The sequence below is a fragment of the Papio anubis genome, unplaced genomic scaffold (genome assembly GCF_008728515.1).
Source record: "Papio anubis isolate 15944 unplaced genomic scaffold, Panubis1.0 scaffold20, whole genome shotgun sequence".
Lineage (NCBI taxonomy): Eukaryota > Metazoa > Chordata > Mammalia > Primates > Cercopithecidae > Papio > Papio anubis.
Genome location: NW_022162022.1, coordinates 743,374 through 758,087, shown reverse-complemented (window position 1 = coordinate 758,087; position 14,714 = coordinate 743,374). Strand labels below are relative to the sequence as shown.

The window sequence follows — 14,714 nt, the reverse complement described above, 5'->3', positions numbered from 1 at the left end:
TCTTGAAATTATAAAATGCCCTATCAACCATCCTAACACCTGTCTTCTTCCCTCTTAATCTCTTCCACTCTCCTTAGGTCATAGGTATGTAAACTTTCGTTCCCCCCAAATTCACTGAATGACAAGGAAATGTTAATGTATTTGAATGGAAGTGTGGCAACATTACACAGGGAAAAGTGGTATAAGAGTATTTTTGCCACATGAAAAAGCAATGCATCAGCCAAATAGAATTGTCAAGATGTGCAGTTCATGGCAGGATTTGCAGCTCACCATGTTCTACCTCCCATGGAGCTCTGTCCATTTCTTGACATTAGGCTCCAGCTGAGGTTTCTTTGGTGTTCCTGAAAGTGGCTCTCGCTAACGGGTCAAAGGTTGATTGTGTATTTATCCTGAGCCTCTTCAATCACATTTTCAGTATTCTCCTCATGTGTCATGACGCCTTCAGCTCTTCCTTTCATTCAGTGTCAGGCAGTTCATTAAGCAGATGTTAATCAGTCTGGATGTTTTGGGTAGAAAATGAATGATGTGAATAGCACAGGTCCTCTCCAAAAGGCTGAATCTGCGGAACGCTGCTCAGTGAGGTGTTTGTCCCTCTTTCCCACTTCCTAACTCCATGGGGCATTGCTGGCTATTTTTGTCCTTTAGAAAACAACAGCAATGTGATGTATAATAGCAGGGTTCTAACCAATATTTCATTGTGTCGCACAGGGACCGCGCAAACTGTGTGTTAAGGAGATGAACGGTGGCATGGCGAAAAAACAGGCCTGGCTTATAAAGAACAAAATCAAGGCTTTTTACGCTGCAGTGGCGGCAGACTGTTTCAGGGATGGTGTCCGAAGTCTCCTTCAGGTAAGGCTGCATTCAGGGAATGAGCACAGAGGCAAAGAACAATGAGTGCTCCATGTTAATGAGGCTCCCAGAGTGAATGGCTGTAGTTAGGCAGCCCAGCATCAGAGATCGGTGCAGATGGTTAAGGAATTATTTTGAATTCCTGGGTATAGGCAAAGCTAGAACAAAAGCAGAGAAGTTCTATTACAATGAACTATGAATGATACACTGGAAATGGAAAATGAGGTTGCCTTTGGCCACCAGCATACATTCTGCCCCCGTACTTATTGAAATGCAAATTTGTTCTGGTGGTTGACGACATTCAGGATCCTATTGAAACTTCAAACTATTTTTATATCTCATACTGCATATAGCAACGCTCAAGTCAGGCATTCTTTTCCTTTTTTCTTTTGCAAATGGTGTTAGGGCAGCTGCTAGACCAACTAAATTAATGCATGGTGATCTGGGCATAAAATCTCCCTATCCTCCTGAATTATTTCCAGAACGCTGAATAAAATGTAATAATCTCTACAGCTCAACCTTAAATCCCACAGTTCTCTCATCTTTTCTCCCTTATTTTTTTCCTTTTTCCTTCCTTTATCTCTGCTATAGTAAGTACATAAAATCTTTCCCTAGTTCTGATCTTCACAATTTAGAGTGACGGAGAATCCTCAAAACAAACAATCCAAGAGACCCTCAGAAATTGTAGAGCTTGGCTTTCTGAGCATTTTGGGTTTAGTATGGTTGAAAAACCCTAATTATGTATATATGAAATGGTGCATTTGGCTTTCAGAGTTACCGTATCTCAGAGTGTCAGAAGTCAGAACTGCATCCAGGTAACTCAGATGCGCATGCAGGCAGGAAAGAAAAAATATTGGTTAAGCTTAATTGGTAATGTTTTGGAGCTTAAGAGTATTTGATGCAATCCTGTGTCTAATTTCCCTTAATAACACTTGCGAGGTAGCTGCACATGCAGAGATACCATTTCTGCAAAACCTATTACCCACAATGAGCCCCTTTTCATCTGTTATTAATTTGCTAAACCATGGAAATAGGTGTTACTGCAAGATGCTGATTTTTCTTTCAGTACCAAGTTAGTTTTCAATAGCTCTTTGGTTAAATATATTGGCACTATTAGTCATTTATTATAAAATTATCATAGAAGATTGGTAAAACAAAATTTTCAACTAGGAATGGGAATATGGACATAAAATAAGAGCAGGGAAGGAAAAGACACAAGTATGAAAAAGAACTCTTAGATTAATCCAGAAGAAATGGTAGCAAATTTGAACATGCATACATTCACATGCATTTCTTCACATAAAAAGTGAAGTACAGGGGAGCCATGGCAAAAGGACAAGACAAAGTGACATTAAAGGAAGCACTGCAGTTATATCATCTCAAATAAAACCATCTTTGCATCTAAGAAGTTATGGTACAAATTATCAAATCCTCAGAGTGTAGCTGTGGAAAAGACTACATCCATAACTTCTTACTGCCACACATTTGCCAAGGGCCAAATGAGGACTCCAAGAAGCTGCTGGGCTAGGAACAGTGCACCAAATGTTTTGGAGGCAAAGTTTATTTCAGGAGCCCTCCTTCATTGCCTATCTCCTTCCACCTGCTATTGTTTCCTCTAAAATGTCCAGCTCTGGCATTTCTTTCACTCTTCCCATGACACAGAACTACCTTCCATGACTCCCACTGCTCTCCCATCTTATTTTTTTTATTTGAGATGCGGTTTCACTCTGTCGCCCAGGCTGGAGTGCAGTAGCACGATCTTGGCTCACTGGAACCCTCGCCTCCCGGGTTCAAACGATTCTCCTGCTTCAGCCTCAAGAGCAGCTGGGATTACAGGCGCACACCACCATGCCCAGCTAATTTTTTGTATTTTTAGTTGAGATGGGTTTTCACCATATTAGCCAGGCAAGTCTCAAACTCCTGAGCTCAAGTGATCCACCCACCTCAGCCTCCCAAAGTGCTGGGATTATAGGCATGAGCCATCGCACCTGGCTGCTCTCCCATCGTTACCTGTCAATGTCTCACCAACTCCCAAGACTCAGTCGAAATACCACCTCTCCTATGAAGCTGGCCATGAATCCTCACCTGTAATTCAAGTTTCCTTCCTTTGTTCTTCTATATGAGTTTCTATTACATTTGCATGTATATTAGAAGTATTTGTGTAAATATTGTCTTCTTCACCATGTTTAGTTCCATGAGGACAAAGAATGTGCTTCACCACTCTCCCACCAAAACTGACGTAGCACTGTGCAATTCATAGATGCTTAGTAATATTGTCAAATTAAATTTTATTAACTAGAAGCTGTATGCTGTCGTCTAATGAAGGGAAACAACACTTCTGATATGGAAGATGGCTATTAATGATACTGTCATATAAAAGAATTAGGTTTTGGAAACATAATTCAGTCACTCTTCAATAAATAACATAAGTAGAGATTTCAGTGATCCTTGTACATAAGAATTTTCCAAACATGGATTTTATTGCTGATGACATTATGGATATAACAGGTGGAAATGAGCTTTGAACCACTAAGTTACAACATGCATACCAACAGTTAAGCTGACCCTCACTTGATTTTAAATTATTGAACCATTTTAATGAGTGTGTCAGAAGAAATGCAAATGACTCCTAATTTAGAAAAGCTACATTTCTGTCATCTAAAATCCATTTATAGCTGAGATGATTTAGAATTAATCTTTCTATTTTATGCTTGGGTACGGGCATGAAGGACATGCACTAAAATGTAATCTAATCTTCAGAATCTTCAGAACATTACTTCAGTGCTCCTTTAGACATTATTTTTCATTTGTGCTGGTAGTTTCCCAGTACGGTAAGGATTGCCCATGTTTTTATGTCCTCTGTTTAGGCCTCAGGCTTAGGAAGAATGAAACCAAACACTCTGGTGATTGGATATAAGAAAAACTGGAGGAAAGCTCCCTTGACAGAGATTGAGAACTACGTGGGAATCATACAGTAAGTGATGGCTTTCAAGACGTGTTCTTGTTTATAAAGCACTAACCAGGGCAGTACATAACTTGTACTGCACATAACACTGTTGTGTCAGATTAAATTGCCTGAGAAGAGCACATTCCCCTGGTACTCTGACTTCTTTCCCAAGGTGAAAAAAACACCACCAATAATAGAGTTTGAAGGAATCAGACTGTCAGAGGAGGCAGGGTGAGAGAAACACCAGTGTCAGAGAAAAAAGTAAATGTTTAGAGTTACAACCTTAAGATCTATTTACAAGATTAAAAGCAAAGCACAGCTAAGCAAAGAGAAATTTTTCTTTCAAAACACCTGGAATCTTGGGTTGGCTGGTGTCTCCAATTCAGTCATTGTCTTCTTCTGAGTCTCTGATAATTCGTTCACTATCCCAGAGCCCTATATCTTCCTCTGCTAAGAGGCTCCCATATGCCACGTGCTTCTGTTACCAGGTGGAGCGTCAATGGCTTGTGCACAGAATGTGAGTTTCTGGTGGTACATAACCTCTAATAGCTTAATATTTGAGGAGGCTTAGGATACAGGTGATAATGATAGATCTTAAAGGACTAGCAGGCAGCAGGCTAATGTCTCTAACATGAATTATCTCATTTAATTCTCATAGAAAGATTTCGAAGAAAGTACTATTATTTTTTTCCGATTCTACAAGTGGAGACAAAGACATTAAAAATTAAGTAGCATACTGAAAAATCTCAGCATTTAGTGACAGAGCTGGAATTCCAACCCAAGACTATCCAAATGCAAAGCTGAAACTCATGACCATAACGCTATGCTTTCTCTATATATTATATACTCCAAAACAAGTATTATATATTTTATACTATATATAATATATATTACATACTTCAAAGTATTTTATATATATTATATACTCCAAGTATTACATTATATATTATATACTCCACAATTGTGTGTATATGTATGTATAAATATATATATGTGTGTATATGTGTGTGTGTGTGTGTATATATACTCACAGTTTTGGAGTATATAATATATAATACTTGGAGTATACATATATACATATAATACTTGGAGTATATAATATGTAACATTTGGAGTATACATATATACTCCAAGTATTACCTGGCTTAGTTTTTTTCCTTTGAATAAGAGAAAACAAATTCTACACATACAGAGAGAAACACTGTAGAAAGTTGAGCCTTTCGACCAGACCAGGCACGGTGGCTCACGCCCGTAATCCCAGCATTTTGGTAGGCCGAGACGGATGGATCACCTGAGGTCAGGAGTTCCAGACCAGCCTGGCTAACATGGTGAAACCCCGTCTCTACTAAAAATACAAAAATAATACAAAAATTAGCTGGGCATGGTGGTGGGTGCCTACTCGGGAGGCTGAGGCAGCAGAATTACTTGAACCTGGGAGATGGAGGTTGCAGTGAGCTGAGATTACGCCACTGCACTCCAGCCTGGGCAACAAGAGCAAAACTCTATCTCAAAAAAAAAAAAAAAGAAAAGAAAAGAAAAGAAAGTTGAGCATTTCTTCTAGGCTTGAAAATACTCTATCAGACTCCAGAGGGGTAATGTTAGCTATGCCCAAAAGCCATCTTTTGTGTCAACATCTCTGGAAATGGAAGGTTTCCTGTGTCTGGGATCTGGCTGCACTTTGATTTCAGACCACAGGATACATGACATCCCCTGGGAGATACAGCTGCACTTCAAAGTTCATCCTATCTGCCAAAAACAAGTATATGCTTAGCACTTCTTAAAGTAGGCTATTTCTTCTACCCCTTGTTATTATAATCATAACATTTATCATTATATTGAGCAGATTTATGCAACATATTAACAAAAGCATTCTTAGTTCTATTGAAAGGAAGCATAAGAAAATAACTTTTATCTTCTAAAAGTACAGGAATTACTGAACAAACAGAAATTCACTCAACAGTCTTTCTAATGTGTGGAACCTATCTACTAAGTGCATTGTGTTTCCCAAACATATAAAGCCTGGGTGCCACGTGCTGTCATCTGGCTTCTGCTGGTGTTATAAGTTCAGTAAGTTAAGGCTAAACCAGGTGATCGGGATAAGAATTTTACCAGGCTCAGCAAACAGTATTTTGATATATTTAGAATCAGTCAGTTGCTGACCAGACATTCTTGGAAATTGATCAGATCTGTCCTCTGTTATCCAGATTCTTCAGTAAAATTTCATGTTTACCTCGGGGAACAAAAGGGATGGGGTGGGTTGGGCGGGGGTAGAGCAAATAGGAAGTAATGTGTAAATCTTCAACGAAATAGTCCATTATTTAATATAGAATTACTTCAGACTGTCTTCCAACCTCCCTACCATCCCAAATATTCTAGAAATCCAAAGGGAGCAAAATAATCAAACCCAGTAATACTGAACCAAGGAGGTCTCTGGCTTTTACAGCATATTAATAATAGATCTCCTTGGTAATAAAGTTCAGTATTAGGGTGACCCATATTTGTACTAGTATAAAACCTAACTGGATTGGTAAAGTTAAATGACTTTACTAGCACAGCAATGAGGCTAATAGTGACAATCATGTGTCCATATTACATTTCCCTTTCCAATTTTTGTGGCTTTATGACTTAAAGTACAGTATTATTGTTAACACAGGGGTATTATTATAAAACTATAGTATTTTACCATTTTTCTTTGAATAAAATATTTTAAATGTCTGTAATATTCTTAAGTATGGTTTAGTGTTTTGTTTGTTTGTTTGTTTTTTAAGAGAGAGTCTCGCTCTGTTGCCCAGGCTGGAGTGCAATGGCGCAATTGTGCTCACTGCAACCTCCAGCTTCTGGGTTCAAGCAACTCTCTTGTCTCAGCCAACCAAGTAACCAGGACTACAGGTGCACAACACCATGCCCCGCTAATTTTTATATTTTTTGGTAGAGTTGGGGTTTCACCATGTTGGCCAGGTTAGTCTTGAACTCCTGACCTCAGGTGAGCCACTGCCTTGGCCTCCCAGAGTGTTTAGATTACAGACGTGAGCCATCTTACCTAGCCAAGTATGGTTTAATTTTAATTAGAATTTGTATGTATTAGTTTTAAATGGCTGCCATAACAAAGTACCTCAAATTTAGTGGCTTAAAACAATACTTTAGGCTGGGCACAGTGGCTCATGCCTATAATCCCAGCATTTTGGGAGGCCAAGGTGGGCAGATCATTTGAGGTCACGAGTTTGAGACAAACTGGTCAACATGATGAAACCCAACCTCTACTAAAAATACAAAAATTAGCCAGGCATGGTGGTGTGCACCTATAATTCCAGCTACTCAGCAGGTTGAGGCAGAATCGTTTGAACCTGAGAGATGGAGGTAGCAGTGACCCAATATCACACCACTGCACTCCAGCCTGGGTGACAGAGCCAGTCTCTGTCAAAAAAAAAAAAAAAAAAAAAAAAAATGACCACACACAATACTTGATTATTTTACAGTTCTGTAGATTAGAAGTCTGGCATGTGTGGGCCAGGCTGCATTCCCTTCCAGAGGCTCTAGGATAAATTTCTGACCTTGCCTTTTCCAGCTTCCAGAAGCTTCCCTCATGTGGGTGTGGCTCAGGAATGCCTTCCTCAATCTTCAAAGCCAGCAATGGCTGGTCAAGTTCCTCTCACATCACATTACTATGACCTCCTCTTATGCCTCCTAATTTCACTTTTAAGTACCCTTGTGATTACTCTTGTCCCATCCAGGTGATCTAGGATAATCTCCCCCATCCCAAGGTCCTTAACCTAATCACATCTGCCAAGTCCCTTTTGCCATGTAAGGAAATACATTCACAGGTTCCAGGAATTAGGATACTTTGAGGGTGCATTATTCTACCTAACACAGAATCCAAATTTTTTTTGTGGAGCACATTGTCTACTTTTTATAATTGAGGACAATCAGAAACAAGATTTGTTTACGAGGAATTTACTTTGTAACAACTTGTGCCAGAATGGACCTATTCTGTTAAGAAAAGATTATTTATGGTTTGGATTTTGAGTGGATATTCATATTGCTCCAAACTTATGTATACCAAATGAAAATTCAGGTTGACTTTGGCCATTGGAAACTGTTTGCATATGGTGGGACAATTGTTTTTGGGGTAGGATGACCTAATGGCAAGAAGTCATTAAGTTTTAGATCCATAGAAGTATAAACAAAGGACCTCCCAATGAAAAAAAATTTAAATGACTCAAAGTATTAATTGACTTGCTTCCATGTTTAGCACCAGAGAAAACATTTATGTCTTAAACTTTAATCTCTTCAAATAGAGACAAAAGAAAGACAGACTTTATTTCTCTTCTAGGTAATCGAATTCCTTTGGGTTGCATACAGAGAAAACACAAGAGCGAGTACGTAGGGTTGCCATGAAAAAGCATTGCTCCAAGTGACCAGTTTAGAGTCAATTCTGAAAATAGAGGAACTGGAGACATTTCTAACCATGAACTTGATATCAGAAATGTTATAGGAGTCCTTCTAGGAGGCAGCCATGTTGGGGGTGGTGACTAATCATTTCAAAGAGTCTTTGCAGTCTGTAAACTCTGTGTTCTAAATATGCCAGTGATTGTTTTGCTCGCTGTATAAAAGATTCGATTATTTTTAAAAGATGCGACAAGCTCTTAATCAAAATTCTGATGTATAGTATTATTTGAATAAATTGGCTAGAGTGAATAATTTAGTTACCTCTACCCAAAATATACTTTAAAAAGGCATAAGGGAAGAACAAACAAACAAACACATGCATCAGCTCTTGGCTATATTCTAAAGTGGATTTTAATAGTTTCATTATATCAAAATCCTGGAAGCAAGTATAATACTAGTCCTAAGCTTGAGGATTAAAATAGCCATTTAAAACACTAACTGTTTTGCTTCCTCTTTCAGTGATGCATTTGATTTTGAGATTGGTGTGGTTATAGTCAGAATCAGCCAAGGATTTGACATCTCTCAGGTTCTTCAGGTGCAAGGTATGTACTTTCTTATTCAACCAACAAGTATTTATTGAGCACCTACTTTGTGCCTGACATTGTTCTAGGATATAGCAGGACACAATATAGACAAAACTCCTTAACGGTGGAGCTTACGTTCTAGTGCTAACTCATAGTGCATATAGTTCCCCCAGTATTTTCTCCAATGCTAACACAAGCAGCCTTTGCCCTGCTAACCACAAATATTGAGGAATTCAAGGTGGTCATCAATTATTTTTCTTATCACAAAACCACAAAGCCAGCATCAAGGAAAATAAACAACTTCAGTAAAATAACCTGCCAAATTAATTTCTGCAAGATGTTTCAGAAAATGAAGATTAATTCTTTCCCCAGAAAAACACGTATTTTACTTTTGAGAGTCTATGAACTGGTTTGTAGCTAACATGGAAATGAGCCTGAATGTATCATGCTGTGAATCACTAATCTAAGTCAGAGGCAGAAACACTAATTCAGATGAGTGACTCTTTGTTTTTTCCCTGTAGAGAATTTGGTATACTTGCTTAGTCTTAGAATTTAAACATACTCTCTTGTGTATGAAATAAAGAACATACTGATATACTTACTGAAAAATTAGCACAAGACATGAATTCATGACTTATCTCTTCCGCTGAGCCTCACAGCAGAGTCCGCTTACAACACAACATTAAGAAAAAAATGATGCTTTTCTGGTGCCTGTTATGTGCCAGGCATAGTGTAGGTGCAAGTGGTGCTGGGTAGACTAAGATTAATAAATTCTGTCTGTGCCCTCAAGAGACACACAGCCTAGTAAGGGAAGTAGATCAATTATTAGCATTATAATAAGTATAAATAAGGAATTATGGGAAAGAAGGAAGGGGCACCTACCTCACTCCAAAAAGGCGTTCTGGAGAAAATTACTTTTGATTTGAGATTTACTGGATGAGTAGGAGTTAACCAGACAAAGTTGAGTGAGAGAAAAGTAAAGAGACAGTTTGGAGAATGCATTCCTGACAAAGAGGAAAGTGTTTGCAAAGGTGAGGACATGGGAATAGAGAGGAATGGAGTATATAGACAACCAAAAGCAGATTCATGTTACTGAAGTGAAAAGTAGGAAGCCAACAATAGTAAAATATGAGGCTGCCACTATAAGGAGGATCTAGACTGTAAAAGCCTCATTTGCCATATTAAAAAGATGGATCACATTCTGTAGATAATGAGGAACCATCAGAGAGATTCAAGTGAGGGAATAATGTGGTCAAACTTGGGTTTTAGATCTCATGCTCTTTTGGTTATACGGGGCATGGACTCAGGACTAGAATGGAAATAGACAAATCAAAGAGTTCTACAATAATCAAATAAGACAAGGAGACAGCTTGAACTAGGGCAGCCTCAGTTGGGATGGAGAGAAAAGAACAGAGTTGAAAAGTATTTTGCAGGTACGAAGAGCAGCGTTTGGGAGTTGATTGGATGTGTGGGATATGGGAAAGGGAGGAGTAAAGAAAAACTCCTTGGCTGACTAGATGAGCCAATGGAAATGGGAAATGCAAGAGGAAGTACAGGTTTAATGAGGAAATGCCTGGCTCAATTTCAAACAATCTCATGTGGGAAATCCTACGGGAAATGTCTAACAGACAGTTAGACAGTCCTCATCGTAAAAGAGAAATCTGAACTGGAAATACAGATTTAGGAGATGTTATGGGCTGAACTGTGTCTCTCCGCCCCCACCAAATTCATATGTTGAAGTGCTAACCCCCAGGACCTCAGAATGTGACTGTATTTGGAGACAGGGTCTTTAAAGAGGTAATTAAGGTAAAATTAGGTTATTTGGGTGGGCCCTAATCCAATATTACTGGTGTCCTTATAAGAAGAGATTAGGATACAGACTGAAGGGTAATCATGTGAAGACATGGTGAGAAGGCAGCTGTCTTCAAGCCAAGGAACAAGGCCTCAGAATGAAATCGATCCTGCTGATGCCTTGATCTTGGACTTCTGGCCTTCAGAATTGTGAGGAAATAAATGTACATTGTTTATGACACCCTGTCTGTGGCATTTGTTATGGCAACCTGGGTGGACTAATACAGGAGACATCATGGCTAATGTGAATTGAAACCATCACCCTAGAAAATAGAACTCAAAGAGTGTGTGTAGCCAAGGACTCCAAAGAGTAGGAAAAAGGCCCCAAAGAAAAGAAGGAGAGGTCAGAAAGATGAAGAAACCAGAAGTCTGGGGTCAGGTAAACCATGGGAGTACAGTGCTCAAAATGAGAATAATCAACATTGCCAAATGCAGCAGAAATGTACAGTAAGATCATGAACCAAATGGAATTGGCATGACACAGGTAATCTTAGTGAAAGTAATTTCTGTAAAGCAGGGTTATCAGAATCGAGATTGCAGTGGGTTGAGAAGAGACTATGAGATGAACAAGCAGAGAATATGGATGTAGCCAACCCTTCTGAGAAGCTTGGATGGTAACAAGAGGAATGAGATTGAGCAGGCTTACTGTGGGGAACCTATAGACCTCTGAATGGGAGATCAAATCATATTTCCAGACTGAGGAAATGGCATAAGAGAGTGCAAACATTGAAGATGTAGGCAAAGAAAGGGGCGACCCATGGAGTAAGATCCAGGAGGAACAGAAAATTGAGGGAAAGGCATGAATGGAAGAGTTGGCCTGAAACAGAAAAAAAAAAACAAAAAACACTTCATCTAAAATTGGAGCAAAGGAGGTGAGGATTGATGATGGGATACGTGGATTTGTGAGAGTGGAGTGATAAATCAAAGAAGATGATGCACAATAGTCTCAATTCTTTCTTTTAAGCTGGAGCAATGGTTTACTTCTAAAAGCAAGAGAGGAATAGTTTAACTGAGAATGAGAAGAAACTAGTTAAGCATTTTAAAAAGTCATGATAGAGAATGAAAAAGATCACCAAGAACTGATCAGTGTACAACAGTGAAAACCCAGTTGTGGTTGTCCAGTTTTCTCCGGCAGCATGAAGTCTCCAAGGCACAGGAGCAGTACCAGGGTATTCTCAGTAGGTTTAGCAGAAAGAAAAAAGAATTCTTAAGGGCTGTTGCCTGATGGATTCGTATTCTATTTGCTGGTTCATGATTGTCTCCATCAAAACAGGAAAGAATATGAGTGGATTAGGTGAATTTTCTGATGCAACCATTCTGGTATGTTGTAGGAGAAGAGGAGGATGAAGAAAAAAACTAGAGATCAAGTGTTTTTATAAGGTAGCTACTATCTGATTATGTATACTCTATGATAATGAAGAGCATTAAAAAATAAAACTGCAAGGAGAGTGCATCTTATGCAAAATTGTAGCACAAAAGGTTATCTCTTGGTGACTTTAGCCTTCCTTTGTATGCCGCTTTTCTTCTTTATGGATATTTTAAACTCCAGATCAGAAACACTAACTCCCACTCACTGGGCATTCACTATTAATGTATATTCCCTCCTAGTAGAACTTAATACTTTGTAGCAACAATAGTTAAAATATTTGAGCACTTAATATGCACCGTCTATTATGCTTCATGTTCACATATAACATTTATCATCCCAGCTACCCTATGAGGAGAGTATTATCATTGTCCCCATTTTACAGGTGGTAAAATGGGGGCTTACCCAAGATTCACAAGGCTAGTCATTGGTAGAGCTGGGATTCAAACCTATATCTGTTTGAAGCCCCTGTTTCATCTTTGAAAAAGAAGAGCTAGAGAGGATGATGACATATAACGAGAGGCAATGGGGAAATCTGAGCTCTGGGAATGAGGCAGAGCTGTTTCTATGTGTTCCTTAAGACACCCAACAAGGGGGCTGCCTGTCTGTGGAAAGATAGACCTAACTTTGAGGGCAGTTACAAGAACTGACTATTAACAGAACTGTTCTGTTGCGAACTTCCTAGGTTTTACTTTAATTTTTTTTCCTGGCTTTTGTGCTATAATGTTTTCCATCTAAAAATGAGAATGCAAAATATAACTTGTATTTAGATTACACATTTGCTTTGTGTGTTATGTTGCTCTCTGCAAGGTGAAAGATGTGATGTAGCTGAAAAGCATTGCTCCCACCCCTCATTGTTCCATCTGCCAAGATGCACCATCAATTTACTTCTATAAAGCAATACAGCAACCAAGTTTTGCTGTATTTTTCAAAGAATCCTGGCAGTGAACTGCATCCCCTTTTAATTTCCCAAGGGTTGTATCCTATTTAAATAAACTTTGATGTTTGAAATATTTCTGCTTCTTAGTCAAGAAAGGGAAAATACAATTGGATGCTAATAAAATAATTACAAGTACCAACTATCTAGGGTAAACAAAGAAAAACAATATTATACAAGTACATGAAGAACAAGCAGAAAAACAACATAATGATAGAAATTAACTTTCCGCCACATTTCCATGCATTGTTTTGAGGTTTATGTAATTTATGACACAAACCTCTTATTAGATTTTGAATTGGAAGAAATAAACTTGCATTTCATTATATTATGCTGTAATTCAGGGCCTAATAAGGGCCTGATAAATCTTAAGTATTGCATTATACTATGTTAATGATTATCATCATAGCTTTTCCAACACAGGCACCACAGTGTCATCACAGATTATAATTTAAAGGAAATATTAGCAATTCAGAGTGCCCATATACTGTAGTTAATAAAGCAGTGAATAGAAATCAGCTTTATAGGTAATTTACCAGCTAATGACAATTATTTTTATATTGTATTACAGGCTTATGTGAAGAGAATAACTTTTAATATAAATAAGATCGATGCTCATAACATTGTAACTTGTATACTGTAGCAACTCATCTAATACTGATGACTGATAGTTTCTCTTAATAAATTAATTTATTGCCTGACAACACACACAAAAAAAAAAATCATGATATTTCATACTGCTCACCTCCCAGGGATATTTAGCAAGTTTTCCAACTACAACAAGGAGTCCAAATTATACTGGTAAGAAATAAAGTGATGGAACATGATTTGCAATATATTGTGGTCAAGTATTCCACATAAGTACAGCATGATTTGTGACCATCTCAGAGCACGGGGATACTGCTATGTCTGATCGAGTGGCTTAGAAAAATAAAGACAGATGGCAGTGTAGTAAATAATTACTTGATTAGAAGGCAACCGCTGCAGGATTGCTTCCTGCCTTCTATTCAACTAGACTTCACCTGGGGGACAGCACATTGATTCTTATGAGCATTTACAGCTTTGAGTTATTGAGCAAGGAAAGAATTTTAACTTAATAATTAATAAAGAAAAAGGATGCTGTAAAATGGGAGGGGATGCCATTCCCCAGTGGGTTTCCCTGATCTCCCTTCTGGTGTCAGATAATTGACGACTCTCAATCCTTAAGATTCAAAGCAGGTTGTAACTTGTAGACCTCTGCCTATTTCTAAAAGACATCTTAAAAAAAAAAAAAAAAAGACTGGGGACATAACATTTGAAGCAATCTTGACAAGTAAATTGAGTTTCAAAATATAGTCACTCCAACTGGGTACCATATCATCAATTTATAAAGCACTTGAAAATACAGTAACTACTATTCAAAGCAGTTTTGGCATTTACATGACGGCATGGCTCAAGAGTCACTCTTAGTTATTACTATGAAAACTGTTTGGGATGTGGATGACAACATGGATTAGAAACCTACTCTCAACTGAGAGAACCTAAAGGTCTGAGCTTTTTCTTCCACCATCGTAACTTCGGGTTGAGATTATAAACATCTTGGAAAGAGAGAAGGGCAGGCGTGCTCTCTATATCTCTATCTCTATCTCTCTATCTCTATCTCTATCTCTATCTCTCAGTAGCAATGTGGCCTTATAAACTATGAGATACTACAGAATTATCTAATGTATTCAAGTTCCCAGTAGTTACCATTACAGGATTTCCAGGTGGTGGTCCTTTCCAGAGAAAAGTCCCCTCTCCTTCCCCACTTGTCTC

The 14,714-nt window shown here is 38.4% G+C and overlaps 1 protein-coding gene across 5 annotated transcripts in view; it reads left to right on the top strand.

Annotated features, from left to right (window-relative positions):
- The window catches only part of LOC116268499 (solute carrier family 12 member 1-like), an 86,281-nt gene that overhangs the window by 47,523 nt on the left and 24,044 nt on the right, over positions 1 to 14,714 (top strand). For all 5 annotated transcript variants that reach the window (XR_004181359.1, XM_031661600.1, XM_031661599.1 and 2 more), the window contains 3 exons: positions 709 to 849; positions 3,717 to 3,823; positions 8,702 to 8,784. Coding sequence is in view for 4 of the 5 variants with exons in the window: in XM_031661600.1 (XP_031517460.1) it covers positions 709 to 849; positions 3,717 to 3,823; positions 8,702 to 8,784 (331 nt within the window). In the remaining variant the exon portion in view is untranslated. The remainder of the gene's footprint in view (positions 1 to 708; positions 850 to 3,716; positions 3,824 to 8,701; positions 8,785 to 14,714) is intronic.